General features: G+C 47.4%; 1 protein-coding gene and 1 long non-coding RNA gene across 3 annotated transcripts in view; both read right to left on the reverse strand.

Annotated features, from left to right (window-relative positions):
• LOC146863993 (uncharacterized) overlaps nucleotides 1-27,678 on the reverse strand; it is a 461,517-nt gene that overhangs the window by 400,775 nt on the left and 33,064 nt on the right. The window lies entirely within an intron of this gene.
• LOC146863995 (uncharacterized) lies at nucleotides 20,712-24,509 on the reverse strand. The gene is made up of 3 exons (XM_085640700.1): nucleotides 24,428-24,509; nucleotides 23,301-23,578; nucleotides 20,712-22,469 (listed from the first exon to the last, which is right to left on the reverse strand). Exons 2-3 carry the CDS (start codon nucleotides 23,383-23,385, stop codon nucleotides 21,520-21,522), a joined length of 1,035 nt encoding a protein of 344 aa, XP_085496826.1. The 5' UTR covers nucleotides 23,386-23,578; nucleotides 24,428-24,509; the 3' UTR covers nucleotides 20,712-21,519.

Below are 27,678 nucleotides of genomic sequence, written 5' to 3' on the forward strand. Positions count from 1 at the left end.
AATGCAGATACTCTTGCACTAGGATGCAAGGTTGTCTGCTGTGGCGTATGACAGCTACAATTGGGCCAGTGCAGGGAGAGAACAGGAAAGTGCCACAACTTATTATATCGGGTGCTGTTCTACTCTCTCCTGTTTACATAATGCAGCACAGCAACTTTACTTGCTGTGCTGCATTGTATGATTTTTGGGGTAAATCTCAGCCTAAATATTTATAGACTCGAGATAATTAATGAAACCTAGTTATTAGAATTATTATCAGTACCTCAGGTTACACTTACATAGTTTACAATGGACAGACAACTCCTGCCGTGTATAGATCACTTCTGCAGTCCTCTGCTGAGTAACGCTTCACTCTATCTAAGAAGATTGTCACTGCAGTGCAGACAGCCATATTGAAAGTGTGTCCTTTGGAGCATGGGAAACAGCTTATTATAGTTTCTACCATGCCTACACTAGAAACAGCAACAAAAGCAAGTATTTTTAATGCTCACAATGTATACCTGCGCTGGGTTCTGTGAAGCTCTTCTTTAAATGCTACTGAAGCACAATTTGAATATGACCCTACACTCCTCATGCAAGACGTTTTGCAACATACACAAAACATACCACAAAGTTTTACCTATACATTAATTTAAGAGTGTGTTCTACACTGACAGCTCTGCACTGCCTGCAGTTGGTACTAAGCAAAAATACTCTGCAGCTTGTGCTGCAGTGCAGGGAAATATTTTAAATGGCAACTTAAAGCATACATACTGACGTGTTAGGTGATTCCAATGTACAGTTAGCAGAAATGCATACTCTGTTGCTTGCCGTTTAAAAAGCTGATCCGTCAATTTATACACTCATAGTGTCGGACTCAGCATTTTGTGTTCACGGATCTAATGTGGATTTACCACAATGGTGCTTAAATGTATAAAGACATTAAAAAAGGAAGTCAATGATTAGTAGGAATCTTTTTAGGAAAGTAGCTATCTTTTAGGATAAACTTCCATGTACAGCACACCATAGCCCATAAAAGTGAAAGAATGTATGCCAAATTGAACTGTGCAGCAGACAGTTCCATGGTTTTTATACCTGGAGTCAAAGGTACACATATTCCTAATGAGCAAGATAAGTTACATTTAATCAGGGCAGCTCACAAGAGGATAGCTCTGCACTTGCTCGTAAGAGACTTATTGCATCAATGCTACAGCAACTAAATTGGTGGCCATGTTATAAAAGCTTACAAAACATATGTGCAGCATGCACTGTTGGACATGACCCTAGATTTTCCCAGATTTTTGCTTGCACTGTCTTGTTCATTGTTTCCTACTGCTAACCCGTAGTAATGTGCTGTGCTCCACATTAAAACGTGCTGAAATTGGCCTACACCTGATTATCACATTTAATTTACTTGTACGTTTATAGTAGATGGTACTACATGTGCCCAGGGCATGTAAATTAGATGTTGCTAGTTGGCTGCAGTACTCCTTTCCCACCTACTACCGTAGCACTGTAAAGCATGTCTCCAGGCCTGCCACTACAACCTGGCTGGGCAGTCTTTAAACTTGAAATTGGACCCATCAAAATCACCCTTTTGACATGCCTTAACCTTGCATTTAAAATTTTTATGAGTCACCTGTAAAATATACCTTAATTTAGCCCAAGAAGGCAGAGTGCATGATTTTTAAAAGTAGGACATGTAATAATTAATGTTGCACATGTCCTAACAGTAAAAAGGCCTCAGAAGTCCTTCTCCCTAGGGAAAGTGTATCTGCCCCATAGGAAAACACTAGATTACATTATAACACATTATAATTATATTTTAAGGTTGGAAGCAGCTAAAAATATAATTCAAGGTCTCATTTTATTAGTTATAGAGAAAAGAGGGTTAACGGCGGACTCCAACGGCTGCACCTCCTTACTTTGTTCCCATAGTATGTAATCAAAAGGTATAGTTAATGATGGTGTGCATGCGAACGCCCCTGCATCCGCCGCTAATAGATGCAAACTGCCAAGCAGATCAATGAAGTTTTCAGAAGGGGTTTGGAGCGGTGCACCACCAATTTACTACATTTTATTAGTTATTCAAAATCAAATTAATGGTGAAATCAAATTCTGACTATGTTTGAAAAGGTACTTCTAGAAAAGTTACCCCCCCCCCCCATCCTCCCCCTTGCCTAAACCTCTGGAGGCCATTCTGTCAGTATTTAACAGTCACCAGATTACCGATGGCTCCCCCCAAAAAATAAAATTGTGAAAAATGACTACATGTCCATCCATCTAATTTGGGCAGGTGGGCATGTAGCCATTTTTCCAATCTCCGTGGCCAAACTTAAGGTCTGCCTGCAATTAAATTTGGTGGGCGGACCCTGTGAGATGTGGATTTTTCCCAGTCAGAGGACAACACGTTTGTGTGTGGAGTTGTGTTGGCCTTCCCTTGACAGAATGACCTGAGGCTGTGCCCAAGGACTAGTTACATTTCAAATAGCCCTGCCTTGTCACAAGCAGGTGAATCTGACACCAGTCCTGCCTTCTACCTTTGTCCCTCTAATCAGCTTTGCTACAAACTCAGAAATAGGCAGAGCTGCCCCAGAACTGGTTTGGAGTGACCACAAGGGAAAGTTTGCCCATCGTCATAAGCATACCTGTGAGTGTGCTCAGGGAACTCTGACTAAGGGAAGAAAGGTTTTGCCATTTTGAATTTAGGTAAAGAAGGGCACCATAGGATAGTTTACAGTACAATGCATAGGATGTTCTGTAAAAGTAGGTAGGGTTCCTTCTAGGAACTCTTTCTTCATTGACTAGGGTGTGGCCAGTGGGTACCCCAACCTACATGCTTGCATTTGGCATAAATATGGTTTCCCCCGATACCCTCTTAAGAGCATTCCTGGACCTGAGAAAATTCAGAAGGACTCTCTTGCTGTCAGAAGAACCTGAAGGAAGATTCGACATGCTTGCCTTGAACCCCGGACCCCAGAAGTGAGTCCAAGGAACAGTTGTCTGACCTCCTAGTTAAGCTAATCAGGAGTCCAGTTGCACTCCCGGTTTGTTGGCACTTAAGCTGGGAGCAAGGGGAGCTATACATAATCCCCGTGGTGTTGGCTGGAGACGACGTGGGGGGGAGCGGATTACATTTCCCAGCTCTCCCAGCTACCGGATTCCGCTTCCTCTTCCGCCTTCAATCACAGTAAAAGCGCGGTGAGCACCCATGGCGTTGTACCCATCAGGAGCCTAGTTGCACTCCCGGTTTGTTGCCACTTATGCTGGGAGCAAGGTGAGCTATATATAATCCCCGCAGTGTTGGCTGGAAACGACGTGGGGGGAGCGGACTACATTTCAAAGCTCCCCAGGCTTGCGGATTCCTGCTTCCTCTTCCGCCTACAAGCGCTGTAAAAGTGCAGTGGGCACCCGCAGCTTTGTACCCATCAGGAGCCCAGTTGCACTCCCGGTTTGTTGGCACTTAAGCTGGGAGCAAGGGGAGCTATACATAATCCCCGCGGTGTTGACTGGAGATGACATGGGGGAGCGGACTACAGGCCAAGGGCGGGCCTGTCCACGCAAATCGGAACCCAGAAGAGGCTGGGCTGGGCCCCCACTCCAACATCCGCATCTGAGATAAGGTATTCTTATACTTAGTTGTAATTATGGTGAAAAGAAAGGGATTGGCTTAAAAAACTGGAGGAGGGGTGGGAACGACCTTGGAATCGTTTTTGATTAGAGCTGCAAGTGTCCTTTCTCACTAAATAGAGTTAACCGAAAGGCGCTTATCAATGGAATCGCTCCTTTTTCCTCCTGGGTCCCCTACAGTTAGTGCAAATGAGTCCTTAATTGTTACTCAGCCACCATTACTGATAACATCATCGGATCTCCCGCCGGGTCAATGCCTGCCTCCCCCTCACAATTTAACTCCTCTGGCTACAGCAAGGAGGGGGCTGGATTTTTCTCCCCCTAATATCTCTCCAAAGTACTCCATGCGTAATCAGCCTGCTAAGCGTCGCAGAGCAGGGGGAACTCTGAAGACAAAACAATCTAAAATAACCAGTGCCCCCAAATCTAAAGGCCCACAAACTAGGGTAACCACCGCAAATTTTGTAACACCAGCTTCCCCAGTATCTGAGAATATTTTATTGTTACAATCAGTTCCGGATGATGTAGTATGGACAGAAGTGAGCAGAAGGATAACCATTATAATGGACCCTATTTTAATTAAACTGACTCAATTCGAACAGAGGTTGGCCGATTTAGAGACGCAGAACCACCTACTACTATGTTGAGTGCAGCCCCTAAGAGAGCCCCTTCCAGAAGTACCCACAAACAGAAACCCAGTTTAACTAAATGAGGCCCGGGGACCATCTATTTTACCAACAACGTCAATTCCACCGGTCGTCACCACTAGGGTCTTAGCTCAGCCTTCAATTAGTACTCCGAACCCTAACACTTCACGGGAGGCTACGAACCCCCAAGAGAGGAGTAAAAGGGAGGTGTTCCGGCAGGTACCAACAGTCCAGAAAGAAACAAGAGGGGTCATTCAGTCAGTAGGAACACGAGCAGATAACCACCCGCAACAAGCTCATAACATTCCACCAGCAGCCTCTCCTCTGGTACTGATCCTGGAGAATGTTCCTCCCCTCCGGGAAAACCAGAGTGCATCTACGAGACATTTAATGGACAAATGTCTTCATTGGCTAACAGACAATCTTAAGGATTCAGGAATGGGGAGTCACCTACTGGCTAATAAAATTATTATGGCCAGGAGAGTGGGGTGGGTGGGCAGTACAAGTAAATCCATAACTGGTGATTGCGTGGTGATTAACTTTAATAATGCCTCTACGGGACATTTCATCTTAGATAAACATTATAGATTTTCTCCAAGGACCTCGCAGATTGTCCCTTTACCAATGGAGCATTTCTATAAGCAGGGTACAATGTCATGCATGGGTCATGGGGTCTAAAGAATGCCGGAACACCCATTCTTGAGATGTAACGAAGATTCCAACACTAGTTCTGGGATAAGGTTGCAAAACAGATTAGCAGCAATTTCAGACTTGGAATCTTGTGACTGACTAACCCCACCAGCCCCCTTATTAATAGGGAGGGTAATTACACAGGCTCTTCCAATTTTCAGTTCACAGGTGATCTCATTAACCCCACTATCTGTAGAGAGGGCTTTTATAGCAGTAACCCCCATCCCCTGTATCCAGGACACTGCCCTGAGTATTATACCTCCTCTGACTGTCACAGAGGAAATTAGAACCACTCTGGCATCCTGGAATGTGGCAGGAATTTCCTCCAAGATAGGAAACCCCTATTGGCAAAATCTTTGGCAATCACTGGAGATTATATTCAATCAATCAATCAAATGATCTTTATTCGGATATATAAGAGACATCCATAAAAGTACATAAAAATTATTCCATATATTCTTATACAAAGTGCAAAGTCAAAATGTAAATGTGCAAAGGATACATCTAAGACCAACGGGCCAGGTTCGGTTTGTTCACGTCAGAAGCTCAATAAATACGTCTATAAAATCCATAAAAAGAACATCCCAATGAATAATTTAAAAAGTTAAAATATATGTTCAACACATATTGTCGTACCTCTAAAATGCAGAGATGCAACATACAGTAATATACAAGCCGTTATACAGAAATCTAAAATAATAGACAATATTCAAATCGTGTTCATTGAGGCACGGGAGCGGACAGCAGTTCGAAGAAAATGACTGACTCTATAAATAACATCTTCATTGCTTAGTGTCTGCAAGGTTCTAAAGGCCTCTTTAAAATCTGTCAGTGCATTGGTTTTAAAGTAAGGGATGAGAAAATTTTTAGTATATTTTTTATAGAAGCCACAAAATAATGTAAAATGCATCAAACTTTGCTTGCCACCTTGGTTGCATGGACAGGGTAAGTCTTTTAAGTTATGGGAATAACCCAGGGGGAAACAAAGTAGATTTACCACGCTCCCATCCCTAAATCTAAACAACAGGCTCCTGTCCCATCTGCCCAATACCTTACACAAATAACCTTGGGGTTTGATTGATGGCCTAATACAATGTTCTTGTATGTGTAGGTACCCAAGGATGGCTGGCTTTCTAAATTCGATATTTTCTCTATTTATTCGGTATAGGTCGAATAAGGCCCTTTTTACTATAAGCTTGTGTGATGAATTTATTGTGTCAGGTGCTGAAAAAAGATGCCCCATTTCAATGCTTTCTAGGCTCGCCTGTACCGCTTTAAGCCAAGGAATGCAATTTACCCGCTCACATTTTAAACAATCAGAGATTATATCGCGGGTCAATGAGGCGGCTTGGTTACGCCAAATTTTTAGCCAGAATAGAGCGGGTCTTGATTTTATAAAATCCTCTATATAGGGGAGGTTCAATTCTCTGTGGCATATGTATGACGAGGCCGAGAAGACTCCCCCCAGTACCTTCCTACAAAACTTATTTTCTTCTACTTGAAGATTGGTGCAGCTCGAGTAACCCCACACCTCGGCGCCATACGTTCCTGTAGGGACGCACTGGGTTTTATAGATTTGTAGTAAAGATAAAGTGACCTCAGCGTGCCTTGGTTGGCGTAAAGTGATTAAGGAATTAATAGCTTTACCCAATTTGTTCCTCCCTCTGGCAACGTGTGGTTGCCAGGATCCAAAGTCAGAAAACAACAGGCCCAAATAAGGGAAAGTGCAAGTGCTGTCTAAGGTATTATTCCCTGCCATTATATGTCGGATTTTGTGTTTCTTTGGCCCGCAGGACATTATATAGGATTTTTTAAAATTTGTGCATAAGTCCAGGTCGGCCATAAAAGAAACAAAGCCTGAAATTAAAGTGCGAAGTGCATTAGGAGTACGGCCTATGAGTACCGCGTCGTCGGCATAAAGGAGTACAGGTAAAGGATTGCCGTTGACGAGCGGAACATCAGTGGTTAGTTTATTTATTGATGAACTTAATTCATTTATATATAAGATAAAAAGTAGGGGAGCCAGGACGCAACCCTGTCTGACACCCCTACCAATTAAAATCTCGTCCGAAACCTCACCATCATTATTGATGCGAACACGGGCCTTTAGGTCTCTGTGTAGATAAGCCAAGAATTGGACCAGAGATTCATCTAGACCATAGCTCAGCAAGGCAATCCATAGGCGAGATCGGTTGACAAGGTCGAAAGCAGAGCTTAAATCCATAAAACCTAGGTAAAGTGGGGATTTTTTAGCTCTGATGTATTTATCTAAGACTAGGTTTAGGTTCAAGCACTGCTCAACCGTCCCTACGTTATTTCTAAAGCCTAGCTGGCAAGGGTGTAAAATTTTGTTTTCCTCGGCCCAGGTGCTGATCTTATTAAAAATGACCCTGCCCAAAATCTTCAATGTATTGTCAATCAGTGATATTGGGCGATAACAGCCAGGGTCGAGTCTGTCACCTTTTTTAAAAATAGGGACGATTGTACTATTTGACCAGGTATCAGGCAATGAGGTAATGGACAAGTTATTAAAAACATTACACAGTAATGGGGACCATAGGTCGGGCTCTGATTTTATTAAATCGATGGATACTCCATCAGGCCCGGGCGCCTTATTTCCTGCGCTCTGAGAAATTGCATCCTCCACTTCTGTTATTAAAATATGTGGAAGCTTGAAAGGTTGACGATTTTCGGTGGGAGGGGTCGATGACAGGTAAATATTAGTGAAGTGCTTCACCCATACGTCCCCTGTTATGCTACAATTTGTGGGGGTGATATTGGAACCAAACGTTTTCAGGTTTTTAACCTCTTTCCAAAACCCAGCAGCATCCCTAGTTGCTGCGGTGCGTACGAGTGATTCCCAGTGAGTTTTTAATAGCTCTTCAGATCGTCTTTTTAAAGTACGTTTGTAACTGATCCTCAGGGACCTCACCAATATTTGATTGGGTGGATCGATTTTTAGGGCAGCTCTCAAATCTCTGTTTGCTCGAGAACAGGAGTTATCGAACCATCTAGGGGTAGTATCAAAGTTGATTTTAGCTGGCTTAGATATCTCCTTTTTTATGGTCCTGCACAGCTCCGTGAATGCTTCAATGATCGCATGATCTGGGCCTTCAAAAGATAAACAAGTAAGAACTAATCTTGGTTCAGATTTGATAACTCGGGCTAACACCCCCTTATTGTCAATCCCCTTCCAGACCACCCTAAGTTTGTCTGTGGATGCAACTAGGTTTTTTGCCCCAATTTCTATCCGGTTCACCCTCTTAAGGGGAAGTTTCAAAGTGGATAGGATTGGGTAATGGTCACTATGTACAGACCTAACTACTTTGGCCTCTAATAAAAGGTCCACAAGTGCGGAGGTCACAAATACATAATCAATTGTGGATGCACTCCCATGCCCGACGTAAGTGACCGCGGGACGTTTATTTTCCATAATGTTGGCTTTTTCCATGACATTAATTAGGTCCCTTGTGGCCAGATGGTTAGATAATTCTATGCCTCTTTTACAAGGAGGGTTTTGTCGGTAAATGTGTGCATTAAAATCTCCTCCTACACATATCCCGTCGAGTTTCCCAAATTTATGTCCCTCTAAAATATCGTCGATAAAATTAAACAGCCTTATAAAATTCATATTGGGATGTGTTTTAAAATCGTTGTTGTAAAAATTTATTAAACATATTCTAATGCTACTGATGTAGAGCAAAGCCTGGAAATTCCTGTCGTGTGTTGCCAATGGTTCGATTTTAATGTCTGCGCCTAGTTTAACCCATATGGATAGTCCCCCACTTGGTCTACCTAACGCAGGAATTAATGCGGTTTGGTTAAAACAGTGGTATCCATCAAAAAACAAAGGAGTGGTACACCAGGTTTCCTGAAACATCAGGATATCATTTTTGGAGACCCAGTCCACCCAATCCCCATTTGTTACTTTAGTACTTAAACCTGCTATATTCCAGCTCAGGATTGTCAAGTTATTGATAGATATTACCGAGGGGGAGACATAACACCTGTCCGTGGCCGCCTTAGGTGCATTAGCAGTCATTTTAATTGGGTCCAAGGACAGATCCCCTACTGGGTCAAGTATGTTAGATTGATTTCTACCCAGTGGATCAAAGGGAATAGTTGATGGTCAGTCCAGAGTGTCCAAATCAGACAGTGCACTGTATCTATTGTGTAAGGGAAGAGGTAATGAAGAAGGGCTAGGTAATCTATGATGCGGTCTGTAAAAATAACCCAGTTGCAGAGAAGTTATGTCGCTCGGAAGGGAAAAGCGCATGTTAGTACAGCCAAGGATATATTTAACTGTAGAAGGATTTCTAAAGTTGATGACAATACAGTCCCCTTCAATATTCTTGGGTGATGGCCCGACCCAACTCACCCGTCTAGTGGTTATGATTTCTCTCATAATGTTGGGGCCTACTCCTTTGTGTTTGCATAGCCAGTCTGTGCATTTGTTATTTAATTGCATCCATGACTCGCTCTGCCCCTCTCTTAGCTGTGGTACGCCTGCCAAAATTATTACATAGGGGCAGGCGTCGGGGGGGCAGATGAAGAACAGGCCCAAAATGCGTTGTTGGCCTGATAGTGAGTGTATGGCCCTTATCTAATCCAGTGGGAGCAGAAGCCTTCCCCCCAGTGGATAGCAGGGTTGGGGCATCGTTTGGCATATTACTAGCCTGACTAATGTGGCGTGTTGGGTTTACATTCCTCCCTGAAGATGACATAGTGGGAGCATCATTTGTCAAATTACTGGCCTGACTGGTGTATGGTGTTGATTCTATAGCTTTGGTTACACCTCTGGGTATAATGATGCTAGGGGTGGTCGTTTTATTGGGAGCATTTTGTTTTTCAGTCAGAGTGCCCCTATTTACAGCTTCTAGATCTTTAATGAAGCGCTCACCCCTTGTTAAGTCAAGGCTAATAGCCCCCTTCCTTTTTGCATCCTCATTTTTGATCATAGTTTCAATACGATCTAGTCTTTTAAAAACATTATTAAACTGTTTGATCATTTGAGATTCTAGCTGTTTAAAAATGGTGTCCACAATGGTTTCCATAAAATTAGCATTTGGCTTATTGAGTGTGGCACTTTCACTCACTGGGTCAGTCTGTGTGCAAATACAGTTTGTACCGTCTCTGGGGGGGGTAGTATTCAACAATCCTTCGGCCAAGTGTACGAGTTCAGTCCTGGCATTACTACCCTCTGTTGTTTTTTGTTTCCCTCTGGTCCACATGCTCTGTGGTGTGGGCTGATCCTTGTTGCATGTGGTTGGTTTCCTTCTATTAGTTGACTGTTTAATAGACCCTTTTTCCTTGTCCCACCAGTGGGTTTGGTTTTTGAAGGTGCCTGGGAAATAGGGACATATTCAGTGACGTCAAGCTGAGAATCAAGGATGATAGTGTCGCCCTCCTCCTCTGGGGTAATAGTAGGTGGATGACACATGTTGGGCTTGGTAACTGTCACAGTTGGGGATAGGGGTAGGGTGTGTTCTGTACTAAAATCCCCGGACTCCGAGTGTGTACGTAAAAGGCCCAATGACATCCGTCTCTCAGTGCTCGCGATTTCATTAGCGACCATATTAAATGCATTATCCAGCATGCTTTCTAACGATGAAGGAATGGTGGGGTGTGCCATTAATGATTTGCTGGTTTGATTTACAGGGCACTTCCCGCTAATTGGCATTTTTTCGTTTCTCTCACCTGATAATCCCTATGTAGACAGCTTAGATGGGTGGCCCGCCCGACCACTGTTGACCTCTGAGGGCCTCAGAGGGCCCGCCCTTTGCCCGGGCTTCTCCCGCGGGTGCGACTCGCGGGTGCGAGGGGCGTTCCGTGCCTTAAGGCGCCTCCTGGCGCTCGTGCGGCGTCACTTCCGCCGCCGGGGCACCTGGGTACTGTAGTTCCCCCGAGCGTCGGTGCGCGAGCGCTGGCCGTTTCCCTCACGGCTGGAGAGCTGGAGAGCTGGAGGGCTGGAGCACCACTTGCTGGGCAAACTGGACACGCTGGCCGTTCCCCTCACGGCTTGAAAGTAAGTCCCCGAGGAGCTCAGGGCGCTCCGTGCCTTAAGGCGCCTCCTGGCGCTCGTGCGGCGTCACTTCCGCCGCCGGGGCACCTGGGTACTGTAGTTTCCCCGAGCGTCGGTGCGCGAGCGCTGGCCGTTTCCCTCACGGCTGGAGAGCTGGAGAGCTGGAGGGCTGGAGCACCACTTGCTGGGCAAACTGGACACGCTGGCCGTTCCCCTCACGGCTTGAAAGTAAGTTCCAGAAGACGTGGGCTAAAGATCCATTCTTTTTTCCTGGTTTTCGTGCCTTTCACACCCCCGCAATTCCATCACTCTCTGGTAGGGTGAAGGGGGGACTAATAACCCTAATTTCTAACACCATACCCTTTCAAGTCAGGCAGGTTGGCTCGCCAAGTAGCAATTTCCAGGTCTTTCAACTTGATTATATGAAAGAAGAAACCCGGTTAATTATCAATTATTATAATAACGAATTTGGGAGAAATATGAAGGTAGTTGCAGACCCTCTAGCAAATACGATAGAGAAATTCACCACAATCATAAACAGGAGCCGTGTTAATCTCATATGGATAGGGGATTTTAATATCCACCTTTGCAAATTTAGTGGGACTATGGTGTGTGGATTAAAAGACCCCATGGTAATCCTCTTCAACATTTTATGCATAACGAGTATGGTGAAGCTTTAAATAGATTACTATAAAAGGGGAATCTGGGAATAATGAACGATATAAAAGCGGGTGAGACAGGGAGAACATTTAGAAGGGGAAACCAAGAGTCCACGATCGACTTTATTTTAGCCTCTGCCACGCTAGACGGGAAATTGATCCACACAGTCACCCTATTTTTCTGTTACAGTGATCATGCCATCTTATTTATCCATCTAAGCATCCTGTCCAAGGCAAAGGATCATCTACAGTTAATGGAAGGTGTAACTAACTAGGAAAAACGGCTACCAACTGAAGTGGACACAGGCTCAGAAGTTAAATTTGGTCCCTGAAATACTAACTCAAGCCAAGAAAGAAATCATATATTGCTTGGAGGAGAGTTCTTCTCCTTCACTCTTACTCACCCAGTTTAGAGCCCTTTTGATGAAATTAAAAGAAGCACTCCCTCGTTCAAAGGCGACAAACACTATCTCTACCACCCGTTGGTTTGATTCACTATGCTCCACTGCCAAAAAAGCCCTAGTTAACGCCCTAAAGATTCACCCTAGAGATCCCATTAAGATACGAGCACTACGCAATGACTACAAACATGCAAGAAGAAGATGAGAGAAGGATCTTAGGGAGCAGGCCTGGGAAGATCTTGAACAAGCAGCTATTTCAGGTAGTAGTAGGGATTTCTGGAAAATTGTAAATGCCCCCTATTTTAAAGATTCCAAAGATCCCTCCTTACATACACATGTAGACGAGAAAGCATGGGTGGGACATTTTGAAAATATTTTTGGCTCCACCACCCCCTTAACACTGCTACCCCCGACTTAGATCCTGCATCCCAAGGCAGGCTAACCTTCTCATTAGAGGAGGTTAAAAAGGGGCTGGAGGCTTGTGCCCCCGAAAAGGCTCCAGGGCCTGATGGAGTCCCAATTGATCTCTTCCAGGAGAATTACGACATGTGGATCCCCCAACTAACAAATGTTGTTAACACCATTGTGATAGAGGGTCCCCCACCATCCTGGAATCAGAGTGTAATAGTGCCTCTATACAAAAAAGGTGATGGGGTTCCCAAAGAAATACCGCCCAATTTCCCTTCTCAACACCATTGCCAAGCTTATGGGACGGCTTTTATTAGCCAGACTGGAGGCTTGGGCCGTAGACCATTGCATTTTTATGCAGGCACAATATGGTTTCCGGAGGGGAATGGGGACGGTGGATTAGTGCCTAAACCTCTCATTATCCATAGACAAATACACCAAGGCAAAAGGCGGGAAGATCTACATGGCCTTTATTTGAGTGCAGCTTTTGATTGTGTTTCTCATCAGAAGCTATGTTCTATGATGGGGGGGATGGGCATTGATCCGCCGATAATTTGTTTTATTCGTCAGCTGTACGCCAATGCCACTGCCTGTGTCCGGTATGGCAGGAATGGGGAGTGCACGCGTTTCTTTAAGATTGAGAAAGGAGTACGGCAGGATTGTGTCCTCGCCCCGTTTCTTTTTTTCCATCTATACAAACGGGGTGGAGGCCACCCTGTCTACCTCACCTTTGGATGTGCCCACATTTGATCATACTCTTCTCCCGATATTGGCGTACGCTGATGGTGCAGTATTAATGGTTAGAACTAGGGTAGCCTTACAATCCCTAATAACATCATACACCACATTCATGGCCTCCTTAGAACTAAAAGTAAATTAATCCAAATCTTTCATAATCGTAGCAGGAACAGGTAGAGGAGAGAAACACCCCTATTTCCATTTGGCAGCAAAGAAAATCAAGGTGGTAGACTGTTTTTTATACATAGGAGCAGTAGCGGTCCGTGGAGGGAGTTCCGTGGGGCGGTGAGGCAGGGAGGAGGAATGTAAACACTGGAATATGGATGAACGGAGGAAAGTACACATTTAAATAAATAAAACTAATTTCGTTGCGTGCGTTGCATCGCATTTTGCGATGCAGTGCGCACAAAGGAATTTGTTTTATTTATTTAAATGTGTACTTACCTCCGTTCATCCATATTCCGATGTTTACATTTCCCCACCCTGCCCCTCCCCCGCCCCACCGCCCCACGGAACTCCCTCCACGGACCGCTACTGCATAGGAGTCCTCTTTGAAAGAAATCACTCCTGGTCTAACTTGGTGGTAGCAAGATCACAAGGTATGGAAAGGAGCCTTCAAGCTATCAAGAGTTTTGCGAAGAAGTTAGGTGCTAGCCCCTGGACACGATTAAAAACATCGACTGTGCAAAAACCAACGTTGCAACAACATATGGGACAGGGGGCTGGGAGATGGCAAATGTTGACCAACTTCAGCAACTGGAAGATAGCTTTTTCAAAAATCGAGTATCACTACCACACTCAGTTTCAAACTATAATTTACATTTAGAATTGGGGCTACCCTATCTGAGTGACTTTATAAGATCGGCACCAATTCTATTGTGGCTCTCAATTTGGCAGAGGTCCACTGTAGATTTAACGCAATGCATCATCAAGGATTGCTGTAAACTGGATCACTATAAGAGGATTGGTTAGCTTATTTATGTAGAGGCAGAATTGTCTGCACTAGGGCTGGGTGAATTATTGCAGGACCCTGATTCCTGTAGGAGGGTTCCGAAGAAAGAGACAACAGAACTATTTATGCAGAGGGCAAACTACGCCAGAAGGGAAAAAAATCACCTTCAAAAATCTTCCCTTGCATATGATCTCACCTCACCAAGAACAGGGGAAGGTTTTGATTACCTCTCTCGTATTACTAACGCACAGCATAATTTATTCTATTGCGTTTTCGATTGAACCTGATTCCACTAATGTTAGGGTAACCAGAAAGGAGATATAAACTCTCAGATTTGTCACCGTGCCCATGTAATAATCATTCTTCCCAGTCAGACCTCCATTTAACATTATTCTGCAAGTACTACACTGATTAAAGAAAACATTTAGTCTCCCAATTCTGAGGTACTATACATTTACACAATGCAGGGTGGCTCTGTATTTTTTAAAGCCTCTCCCGATCCGTTTGTGTGTTTTTCCCTAGCTTCATTTTTGTGGGCTTGTATGAGAAAGAGGAAAATGCGGGGGTCGTTGCCTTAATTAGTAGGAACTAGGATAGAACTGGACTCATCTACGCAACATGGGCCTAATTGTTATTAAGATATTTTAGGAGTTTTAACTGATTTTAATGGTTTTTATGAGAATTGTTTTACTATGCACATGGCTAACTTATTATATTGGTCTTTTTAACTTTTGTATATATTGTTATATAACCTGTCTTGTAATATTTTGGATGAATTTGTGCTTTTATGATCTGTTTTAAAAAGATCGAATAAAGTTGTGTGAGTCAAGCTAAATAATTATATAAAAAACTTCTAGAGGCCTTTTCCTGCTTCCAACTGACCATCCCAATTGAACCTGACCTGTTCCCCTCTACTGGCCTCTGCAGGAGCGAATCCTGAACCCCACATTCTGTCCCTAAGGTAATGGACCCCTGGGTGTGGTCAGAGTATACTCATCCCTGCCTAGCTGAAAGCTTCACCCGACTTGATGCCAAGCATCACTGCTGACAATCTCCAGCAAAGGGCTTCATCAGACTTTACACAAGTAGCACCTTATTGATGTCTTTCTTGGACTTCAAACTGAGCAGTACCCAATCGATGGATACCGAGCCACATCCAAGCAACACTGACGACCGTCTTTGACAACTTCACTGGCCCTAATGCTGAGCTGCTTCTGATTGACTCTCAGACTGTGCACAGTGGCTCCCAGTTGTAATTGAGCCCTTCCTTAGATCCAGAGTGCTGCCTGGCCCGTCTGAAGACTTTCTACCACCATAAAGGTTTCTAAGTGAGAAGGTAACTTTGTGACTGGGATGACCGTGGTCCTTGCATCAGACCTTTGCTCCATCGAGGTCAGCCCTAAATCTTACCCTTGACCTAGTCCAACATAACCACTTGCTCGGGATTGGCACTTATTGCTTTTTGGCACAAATTGTTTTTGTTGAATTTTGTGTATTGGCATTTTCATTATTTAAACATTATCGCATTACATAATGTTGCACAACATCAGTAGCTGAATCGCATTGTACTTATAACATAACAATAACCTTAACAATTAAACACCAGGTCAGTTTCTATTACATTATTACTTAGGATCAGCAAACCATTGTCACAATTATTGTACACAGCTGTTTTCCTGTAATACATTTATTACATATTTGCATATTGCCCACATCTCGGATTCTGTTAAACAACGCACACTCATGGCACACATGGAGAGCTGAATGAGTTAGATATGTGCATCATTAGTTTTAGGGCTGAATTAGCATCCATGGGTTGGTTTGTGCGCAGCCATTCTAACCCAGATGTCTTTAGGCCTGGAGGCTGCGGACATTAGTTCCCAGAAGGTAGAGAGTTGGTTTTGGAAAAAGGTGACGTCTTGCAACCAGGTCTTTACCAAAGGGGTGTTGGGTTTACCTCAAAACTCTACGTTTTGCCAGTAGTAGCAGCATAGCATGTAATTTACGGGTCCTTCACAAATCCTAATAGTTCCACCAGAGGCGTGGGCTCATATGGTATCCCCAGGATCTCACCAATGTTGGACTGGAAATGCATCTAGTCGACTCCTTCTAGCATTGTGCAAGTTAAGTTAGCATTTGCAGCGCCATTTTGTCTTTAGCTGCCATTTTGTACTGTGATCGAAAGTAAGCCTCTGCCTCATTAGCTGTCTGACTCAGCGAAGAGCTGCTTCGAGTTACTTCTGAGTTATTGTATTCAATGCTAAATTCTAATGTATTAATGAATAGCTTATTCTGCCTCCGCATGTCTTTTCCCATCATAGCCCTGCTCCCACACTTGAGAGCACTGAGCTCGAACATGCCGACCTTGAAAATGTGATAATGTGTACCCGTCCTGTAGGTGGTAGCTCATCCTTCTGTACGTCCATTGTTCATCAGTGCCCGAGGCGGAAAATTCCACCCTGGACGGAACTTTAGGGTGTTGTAAAATGCATATTATGTTTTACCAAGTGTTCTGAAGTCAGTCCCCTCAGTAGCATCTAAGGAGGCTAGTCAGACTGGACTCAGCTGCAGCGCAATTACTAATAAAAACGTGGTTTCTATTCTCTACTGTATCACTGACTGTTCAATTCTTGGAAGGCTAAGAGGTAGTCGCGAGTGACCCGGGTGGCCCGATTTAGGCCACTTCCTTCAGTTGGCGCCCGAACAGGGACTCCATCGGGCTGACCAATCTCGCCCGCAACCGGGTGTGGGGGACGGGGCTGTGTCCGGTCAGATGGGCGGATCGGGGATCCCCACAAGACAGAGCTTAGTTCTCACAGCTGCCCCGCCTGTCTGATCGGGCTGTGCCTCGCCCAACGGTCATCCCGGCTGGGGTCCTGAAAGGGAAACCCTTGGATCTGACTGTTTGGTCCAAAGAGTCGGCAGTGGAGAATAACTTTGTTCGACCTGTTTGCACCAGATGATTTTGTCTTGATTCTTGGTAAATATGGTGCCATTTTTAAATAATATTGGGTATGGTCCGGAGACCATTTCTTGGCTTCCTTGAACTTGTTAGGTCTGCGGACCGTTTAGACACATAGGGGTCCATCAGGATGTAGGGCGGCCGCGCTGGAAGTGCGGAAAACAGCCTTTTCATCACGCCCGCCATATTAGTATGGTCAAACATAGGCCAATTTCAAAGTGCGCCCGCCACTGCGGCGGTGGGAGCCAATGGAGACCCTCCGCCATGTGGAATGACGCCTGCCCCGGTCTACAAATTATGACTCAAGCAAGCAGACGCACCACAGCGGAGACACCGCCCAACCAGAGACGGCGGAAACTCGACAGCGGAGCGCGAAACCAGAGTCCCGGTCCACACCACCCGGACACGACCGCAATGGTCCCAGCTCTACATGTCTTTCCAGTGCTGTACCTGCTACATCACCAGGAACTCATGGACCACCGTGGACGATGCCACAGGTACGCAATAACACAACACACAACCCACGGCCTGACACAGGGTCCAAATCCACATCAGACACCCTAGGGGGGATAGGGACACATCCCCAAGGGCACCCACACATCACCCACCTACCACAAATGCATCCCGCTGCATCCTAGACACACAGCTACCTTCACCATGCAGCAATGTCCCGGTCACGTCACCGCAGCGGCGAACACAAGCAAATACATGTGCAATGCAGAAGGCAGGGCCAGTGCCAGGCATGGGCAGGGCACAAAGACCACAGGGACACACTCACACACTAGCAAACCCCATGAAGGCACATGCCATGTGCCCCCCCCCCTGTGCACCCCATGCACAACAACAAGCCAGGGCAATACATACCCTGCACCACACAACTAACAATCATGGAGACACACAATGCAGGCTTGGCTGCACAGGAACACACAACACATAGCACAGTGGCACAGGGCCAGGGAAACACACACTACACCACACTCATGGAAAAAGCAATGAGGACAAGCAACAAATGAACACACACAAGGAATCAACATCCCAATGGACACACAGCCTGCACAGTCACACAAACATATCACAGACTGACACATACACACCCCACATGCCAACAGCAATGGAGCACAACAAATAGGGAAACCAAAGTGGGCTGCACACAAATGGAAGGCCATGGAGACATACAACAAGCATGTGTACATCACATCAACACAAGGAACAGAGCACAACACCCTCACACCATCAAAGCACACATGGCTGGCACAGTCAGTGAAATTAAACCACAGACAGCTCAGTGTAACCACACAGGGGGACAGCAAGGTAAACCATGTATAGGCACAAGGATGAAGGGATGAAAGTAAGGCCCTGAAGTCAAACTGGGAACAGCCACACATACATACAACTACTTCACAGGAGTACACAAGCAGCACTACACACAGGGACCATCTACACACCTCAGAACTGACAAACACCAGTAAGAATCTATACACATAACCCCCTCACACCAGCAGCACACAACACCAGTGCCAAACACACTGAAGGCTGGCAATACTTGACAGGCAATACACACACAAACAACCACACACGCTGGGCTCAGCCACAAACATCACACACACACACACACACACAGGGACGCCACCACAAATGTGGAAACAAATACAACAGACAAACACATAACCCAACTGAAACACACACAGAGCCAAAACAACAACAGAGATGCCCTGTGCAGCTAAACTGGGGAAAGGCAATGGGAGCACAGACACAACAGGAGTGCACAACCTCTTCACTCAGAAACAATGCACAGACAACAGTCCACAACACACACAAGAAGTGCACCATCACAGAACAACACAGCCACAGCAAACAAACAACAGATGCACAGGCAGAACAATCACATAGCAAACACAGCACGGCATCAGGGGATGCACAACAGGCAATCACAAAGCAACATACACACAACACAGCAAGCATAACAAGCTGTGTGTGCACACCAAGCATACCAGACACACACAGACATCAGTGACAGAACAGCAACCCACACAACTCCATACAGCACAGCATAAAGACAACAGCACACCCAGGAAGTGAAGCAATAACACAAACAACACACATACATCCAACACAACACCCAATAGATGCACACGTCTGGAACACAAAGGTGGAAACAACTTGACCACAGGACTGGGCAGCACACACAGTTGAACTGCATAGCAGCAACCATACCTGAGAAACAGCACCAGAACATCACACATGACCCATTGGGGAAATGCACTGAGTGACACATTGACCCTGGACAAAGAACTGCACCACAAAGCACAGTGGCACAAATGAAGTCATGGGGAGGCACACACACATTCAAACCAAGGGGACAGTTCACACCAAAGTGAAGTTACTGCATGTCAGTAGGGGTCATGGCAGGAGTGTACCATACACAAAGAGAGGGACTGCAGACCCACAATCGGTAGGCAGCTGAAGCACAGATAGGGGATGGCATGACAACACACACATAACATGCCACACTGGAGGCAAGAAGGCACCATGGGACAGCAAGGCATGAGAAAACACAACCACAATGGTAGTGTGGAGCAGTAGGTCTGCACAGACCCCACAAACAGCCACCAGACACAGGGATGTGCAACAAAACACAACACTGAATTGCCAGTAACACCCTGTGCATACTCACAAGTGACAAAAACAACAAGTGGGAGTCAGACAGAACTGCAAGGACACACCAACACACTGCACAGTGCACAACATACAACTCACACATGGGCATACAACCACATCCACAGGGATGAACAATCAAAACAACAGGCACACAACTCCTGGATGACACGTGTGTAGTTGACATTGCTGAGGCATGCACACATCAACACTCCCCACAAACTCACCCCCTTCACACTGCAAAATACCTGGCCATCGAAGAGCACACATGGAAAGTAAGTCATGGGACTAGGATGACTGGCCATCACAAGATGACCACACACATACACCACTGGGCACACATAGAGGAAGAGCACACACATGATGGACAGCCTGCCTGCAATACTGTGTGCAGAAACCCACCCTGTGCTGGCAGTGCCTCCCAACCTGACATGTGTACAATAGAGCCAACATGAACTAATCAAGTAAATGACTACTGCTAAACATTCGAAATTGACACCATTGCCACCACAAGTATCTGGGCCAAGAAGAACTGAAGACCCTGTCACCCCTGAAAAAAAGAGAGCAAGTGAACCCAAACATTGAACATGTTGAAGTGCCACACAGACCATGTGGCACAGTAAACCATTTACACACAGCAAAATAACTTTATTCAGTAAGGACACTGACAAAATAGACAACTGGAGCAACTGTCTTTATTCACAAATTGCACACATAGGCACCATGAGAAGAGAAGAGTAAGGCACAAAATGCAGAGCATGTCCATGAGAAGCTGCACAGGCAAGGGCAAAACAGCAAGGCCAGTGGCCAGTTCAGAGTGCAGAGTATGTCCATGAGAAGCTGCACAGGTAAGGGTCCAACACAGCAGTGAGCAACAAGGCCAGTGGCCAGGGAAGAGTGCAGAGTATGTCCATGAGAAGCTGCACAGGCAAGGGCAAAACAGCAAGGCCAGTGGCCAGGGCAGAGTGCAGAGTATGTCCATGAGAAGCTGCACAGGCAAGGGTCCAAGACAGCAGTGAACAACAAGGCCAGTGGCCAGGGCAGAGTGCAGAGTATGTCGATGAGAAGCTGCACAGGCAAGGGCAAAACAACAGTGAACAACAAGGCCAGTGGGCAGGGCAGAGTGCAGAGCATGTCCATGAGAATCTGCACAGGCAAGGGTCTAACACAGCAGTGAACAACAAGGCCAGTGGCCAGGGCAGAGTGCAGAGCATGTCCGTGAGAAGCTGCACAGGGAATGTGTGCGACTGTACCTTTCCATGGACAGCAACACAGTCAGGGGGCAACAATGTGCAGTACAGGCCCTCCTGTGTGAGACACAGGTGTGTGAGGGTGACTACCACTCAGACTTGGCTGTCAGGCAGACTGGGAGCTGGCTGTGTCTCGGGGACTGTTGGGGCACTTGACGGGGAGAGAGAGGAACAGCTGAGGTAGAGCTATCAGTGTCTTGGCAGGCTTGAGGGCTGCTTGGACCAGGTGGTGTAGTGGCACGTGGAGGTGGAGTCATGCAGACGGGAGTCACGGTGTGGCTGGGAGATTGTGGAGGGGTGCCCTTCCACTTCTTGGGGATCCTAAATGGCTTGACTGACTGTGGATCAATGGGAAGTGGTGTGGGCATAACAGGCACACTCACCACCACTGCTGCAGCAGGTGCAGGCGCTGGCAGCCCCTCTGGTGATGTGCTGGACCCAGCTGAACGCTTTGCCTTGCTTTGCCTCTGCCCCCCCTTCCCCTGTTTACTAGGTGTCACCCCTACAGTCCCCTCCGGCCCCTGCTTCACTGGGCTTGGAATGGGAGTCGAGGTGGTTGGTGATACTGCCTTTGAGCCCTTCCCAGGTGTACCCTTGGCATGCACCACCTCCTTGGTGGGCACAGACACCGTACAATTATCTTAGCGCGATGCCTTAGGGCAGGAGAGTCCTTGGATGGGGATGCCACTGAGGCATATGTGCCTGAGGTCTGCTGCTTTGCTGATTGTCCCCTGGTGTCGCCTGACGGGCTTTTCTCCCTGCGCTCTGGGGTGCCTTTGGTCTTCTGTGAGGATGGTGTCTGTGCAAGGGACCGCTTGGGTTGTTGCAGCTGTGTGCTCCGTGTGCTGTATCGTGACTTTGATGTATGTGGACCGTGGTCACTATCGTCAGACTTGACCACTGCCTGGGTGGTGGACAAAGGGACTGAAGCTGAACTGTGAGAATGTGCCTGTTGCTGTTGATGACAAAGCCTTGACTGTCCGGTGCAGCCCACCCACGCGGAATGTATGCCCTCCATGAAAGCAACCACCTGGGCCAATTTCTTGTCATGGTCAAGGAAGGCATTCAGGAGAGCTGTCTGGCCTACACACAGCTGGCGCAAAAGGTCCACAGACTCAGAACTGATGGCAGCAGGGGGGACAGGGGCAGCAGTGCCAGGGGTGAAGGACACTCTTCCCCTCTTACTGAGGCAGACACGGGCAGCACCAGAGGAAGTGGCTGGGAGGGTGGGTAATGGCTGCTGTGTGGTGGAAGTCGATGCAGAGTCCCCGTTCCCTGTGCCCTCCAACATGGATGCATCCCCACTGGCATCGGATGATGTGGTGCTTTGCGTCTCAGGCTGGAACTCCTCCAGCAGACTCCTGTCCCCGTCTGATGCGTTGGTGACATCTGTGTTACTGGGCTCCTGGGCAGCTGTGGTGCTAGTTTCACCCCCACTGGTGTCCGTCTCCTGTCCCTCCATAACCACAGGTGATGCTGCATGGGAGAGAGAGATGTAGGGTCAGGTCAGTGGCAAAAACAGAACAAACATATGCAAGCAGTGCATGACAAAGGTTGAGCAAATCTACATGTTGCACACCACCCTGTGCAATCACATCGTGCCAACTCACTACATAGACTCAAGCAGTGCATGGAAACTGGAAACTCAGGCATGCGTGCCAGGACACTCTTGAGTATCGGTGCACGGTATAAGTCTATTATAACATAACATAACATAGCATGAGTGAGCCATGTGATGCGCGCACAGCACAACACCCTGCTTGTGGCTCTGTTCAAACAGACACACAACTAGTTCTGAGCACACCTAGGGACATGATGTGGGCACACAACTTGTTGCCAATGACAGAACTGGATGTAACAGGAGGGGACAACACAGACCCAGACTACAACATGACAGTCCACAATGGACATTAGCCCATGCTACCCACCATGTCGTACCTTGGGGACAATAGAATGCTGCACATTGCTGTAAGATATCTAGCCCTCCCCAATATGGGTGCATGCAATGAACGCATTGATGTACGCACAGTCAGATTAGGCACACTGCCGTTCCCTCCCATGGGATTCCCAAGACTACACCAATGCAGAAGAAACCTGAAGAGCACAACTCAGAATGTAATGTGAAGGCACAGCTTCGAAATCAACTTTGTAAGTACAGGTAGGGCAAATGCATGCCACAGGCACCCAGGCCAGCAGCCACTTACATGCCACAACATCACACTACCAACATCACAGAGGCCAGCACTGGCACAGGCTCTGTACACATGCAGTAACTCCCATCCAAAGTCAGACTCCCAAACTGCTCACCTCTGGCTTGCTGCTGATGCTCCTTCAAACGTGCATCCAGCTCAGGCTGTGTCACCGCCAAGATGCGCCCCATTAGTGGCGTCATGCTGCGCCGGCCAGACGCCCAGTGCGAGGAAGCAGCCCCAGGGTCATCTCCGCCACATTCTTTACCAGCCGGCTAATGTCATCCCATCTCTTGTGGCAGTGGGTGCGACGTCGATTTGAGACCCCCAGGGCTCGCACCTTTGCTGCAATGGCCCTCCACACGGCCTTACGCTGGTGTACCTTGAGCTGCAGGCCTGGGAGACAAGAGGGAGAAATGATCAGGTAAACAGTGTCATGTACCGACATCTATCAGTATAGTAGCAAGATACAACCAAATCAAATATTCAACAATAGATTAATCGAAGACTATAGTACAGCCCACATGTGACCCCTGCATGGGAAAAGCTGATTTTAAAGCATGCAGGTGTGAGGGGGAACACAGCCCCTGCACATCTCACACACAAGCAGGATGCCAGCACTGAAACCTGCGTGCCCACATCTCTAGTCAATTGTTGGGTTGAGCAACACATACATCACATATCAACCTGTGTTTGGGGGGTAACCCACTGTGTCCAAGACTGCGCAGCCCTCAATGTCCCTGCCCTGTGAGTAGATAACTGTGTCATGGATGTCATATTGAGGGACATGATCTCAGAAATACAAAATGCCCTTCACAAGGGCGGTTGTGTGCAATCTACAGTGCTGAGATGGGCCACAGCTGGAGTGCAATGTGAAAAAACTGATGTCATACTCTGTAAGTGAAGTGATGTGTCCTTGTCTTTGAAGACGGGGACTGTGCTGTCCAGCTGGGCTCACACTGAGATAGACTACAGGGGCACACACAGCCATCCGGCCAAGCAATCACTGTCCTGACTACAGCATGAACAACCTTCTGTATCACTGTATGGCTGACAACACAACACAGGTCACTCATACTTACATGTGCAGGGAGGGGAAGCTGTGGCATTGGGTACACACACCCTCCCACTGGAGACAGCATGTCAGGCAGTGCATTACACTACCCCACACTCCCAGGCACATACTGCATCAGTCCACTACATGTGTGGCCCCCCTGCCCTACCACAACACTGTTTAAGACTCACCACGACATTTGGGGCACCATATAGCCTTGGGTACTGTGTGAGCACCTCGTCCACCAGGACCTCCAGCTCCTCGCTCGTGAATGGACTGGCACAGACCTTCTCTGTCCTTGCCATCACTGTGGATGTGAGACAACAGCAGGGGATTTTGGTGGCGAGGTTCCCCAGGCAGCAGTCCCTGGAGTCAGCAGCAGGTGAGGGGTGTCAGGCAGCAGTCCCTGGTGGCAGCAGCATGTGAGGGTTGTCAGGCAGCAGTCCCTGGAGGCAGCAGCAGGTGAGGGGTGTCAGGCAGCAGTCCCTGGAGGCAGCAGCAGGTGATGGGTCTCAGGCAGCAGGCTCTGTGAGCAGTGGCAATGTGAGGCTCACTCCCACATATATAGCCACCTGGGGTCATTTTAAATGTGCCAAGCTGCAGCAATTGGTGGTCCATGTCTGCCTCTTTCAAATGCATCCAATGACCGCCACCGCAGTGGCGGAGAACGCCTACCGCGATCTTCAAAATTGCATCATGCCACCGCTATCGAGCTTCGCATTGGCTCTAGGGCGAGCTCCATGGCGGTGTAACACCGCTGGGGCCCGGGGTGCGCTACCGCGATGGTGCCTCTTTAAAATGCAGCCAATGACCGCCTCCGCGGTGGCAGAGCACGCCTACCGCGATCTTCAAAATTGCATCATGCCACCGCTATCGAGCTTCGCATTGGCTCTAGGGCGAGCTCCATGGCGGTGTAACACCGCTGGGGCCCGGGGTGCGCAACCGCGATTTTAGTGGCGGGGCATGCCCACCGCCATTTCCACATGTCTCCATGCCTATGACTACTGCACTGGTGTGAATGGGGGTGCTTGTGACATACCGCCGGTGCCAGGCGGTAGCTACCGCGATATGGGTGCCATGCATTGACACGAGGCACCGCCATTCTGGCGACGGAGCATGCCAACCGCCATTTCCACATGTCTCCATGCCTTTGACTACTACACTGGTGTAAATGGGGGTGCTGGGGACACACCGCCGGTGTCAAGCAGTAGCTACCGCAATATGGGTGCCATGCATTGACACGAGGCACCGCCATTCTGGTGGCGGAGCATGCCAACCGCCATTTCCACATGTCTCCATGCCTATGACTACTGCCCTGGTGTGAATGGGGGTGCTGGTGACATACCGCAGGTGCCAGGCGGTAGCTACCGTGATATGGGTGCCATGCATTGACACGAGGCACCGCCATTCTGGCGGCGGAGCATGCCAACCGCCATTTCCACATGTCTCCATGCCTATGACTACTGCACTAGTATGAATGGGGGTGCTGGGGACACACCGCCGGTGCCAGGCGGCTGCTACCGCAATATGGGTGCCATGCAATGGCGATGGCCATCTGTCACACATCAACAGTGCATAGTGCCAACATGTTCAATGGCACATCATTGTGCACACGATGCCAATGTTCAATTTACTCCACTGATGGCTACACATGCCATGTTTGTGTGTGTGTGTAACATACATTTGTCTGTACCCACTCACATGTCACATGAGGATTTGATGTTGGTGTAGGCTGGACAGTGTAGTCCTGGACTGTACAATGTGTACACATGTCAATGTGTTGAGGTCCAGTGACAATCACAGCAATGCTCGTTTCGATGAATGTTGATCTAATTAGCATTGCCTCTCATGTCTGCTCATGAACACATTCATCACTCCAGCGCCGACTGTGGTCATTGTGTGGTGGATGTGTGCCAGGTTATAATGACGCATAAAGGTGTGACCGGTACAGCAGCTAGGTAGGAGACAGTGGTTTTGATTAGTTACACATATGCTGGATGCTAGACTCCCAGGCGTGCACATGTGTACTGTGACCATATCCCTATGTGCATTCACATAGCCAAAGGTGGTGTTTGAGGTACTTTCTTGTGTAAGTTAACACGTGTGCCCTTTGTGTAGCTGAAGGTGTCCCTCCATGTAAACTGGTCTGTTAGTCACTCTAGATGTCAGTCATTGTTGTCGTTCTGTCATCCAGAACGTGATATGCTGTGCACATCTCTTGGTGTATTGTATTGACATGTGTCATCTATCAACTCCAATAGGAGGAGGCCAAATTTGATTCGTCACTTGGCGGTGCTGGAGGACATGGAGGATGTTGCGATCATACGCAAATGCCACCTGGACATAGCCACCCTGAAGACCCTTTGTGATCTGTTGGAGCCCCACCTGCAGCCACGTAGGACATATTCAACAGCTTTCACCCCTACTTATAAGGTGATGGCAGCCCTGCATTTTCTTGCCACAGGATTGTTCCAGGAGACTGTGGCCAGTGCTGGTGGGATGTCACAACCGATGTTCAGCATGATGCTGCGTGATGTACTGTCCGCCATGATGCTATACAAGGACAGATACATCCATTTCCCCAGGGGTGCTGAATTGCCAGCTGTGAAGGGAGACTTCTATCCCCTTGGACACATCCCCAATGTTGTTGGGGCCACTGATTGCACCCATGTCGCTTTTGTGCCACCACAGGCAAGTGAGCACATTTACCGCAATCGCAAGCATTACCACTCCATCAATGTGCAGGTGGTGTGCCTGGCAGATATGACCATCTCGCAGGTATGTGCCAAATTCCCAGGCTTGGCCCACGACTCCTACATCCTGAGGAACAGCATAGTGCCCCAGTTGATGGCTAATCTTCTTCCAGAGCGTGCATGGATTGTGGGTGAGTATGCCTAGTCGTGTGGCGTGCTGTGTGTGTGACCTGCTCCACTGAGACTCTGCGACATTGCAATGTCTATTTGTGTTTGTCATACCTAGGTGACTCTGCATATCCCAACCGTCCCTGGTTGCTGAGCCCACTGCGAAATCCCAGGTCCCCGGCTGAAGTCCGCTACAATGAGGCCCATGGGAGGACACGTCGTGTTGTGGAGCGCACTTTTGGCCTGCTCAAGTCACGTTTCCGGTGCCTGGTCAAGACCGGAGGTGCACTGGCATTATCTCGCCCAGGAAGGTGTGTCAGATTGTTGTTGCATGCTGCATGCTCCACAACCTAGCCATTCGCAGGGAGATTCCCCTGCTCCTGGATGATGGTGAGGACCCAAGGCCCCAGCCTGCAAACCAAGCCGTGTCCAGTGATGAGGACAGTGGAGAGGAGGAAGGTGTTGACCTGCGTGAACAGCTCATCACCCACTACTTCACTTGACGGTGGGTGGCAATATGCAACATACCCATTGTCTGATGAGATTGCTGTTGTCATGAAGGGGCATGTGAGAATTGTAGC

The sequence above is a fragment of the Triturus cristatus genome, chromosome 2_1, assembly GCF_964204655.1.
Source record: "Triturus cristatus chromosome 2_1, aTriCri1.1, whole genome shotgun sequence".
In the NCBI taxonomy this organism is placed as follows: domain Eukaryota; kingdom Metazoa; phylum Chordata; class Amphibia; order Caudata; family Salamandridae; genus Triturus; species Triturus cristatus.

Bases quoted from the DNA above. Each gene is read 5' to 3' on its own strand.
- LOC146863995 (XM_085640700.1), bottom strand. From the start codon at position 23,385: ATGACGCCACTAATGGGGCGCATCTTGGCGGTGACACAGCCTGAGCTG. The intron at 22,470-23,300 runs GTGAGCAGTTTG...TCTCCCATGCAG, and splicing joins GCATCAGCAGCAAGCCAGAG to CATCACCTGTGGTTATGGAG.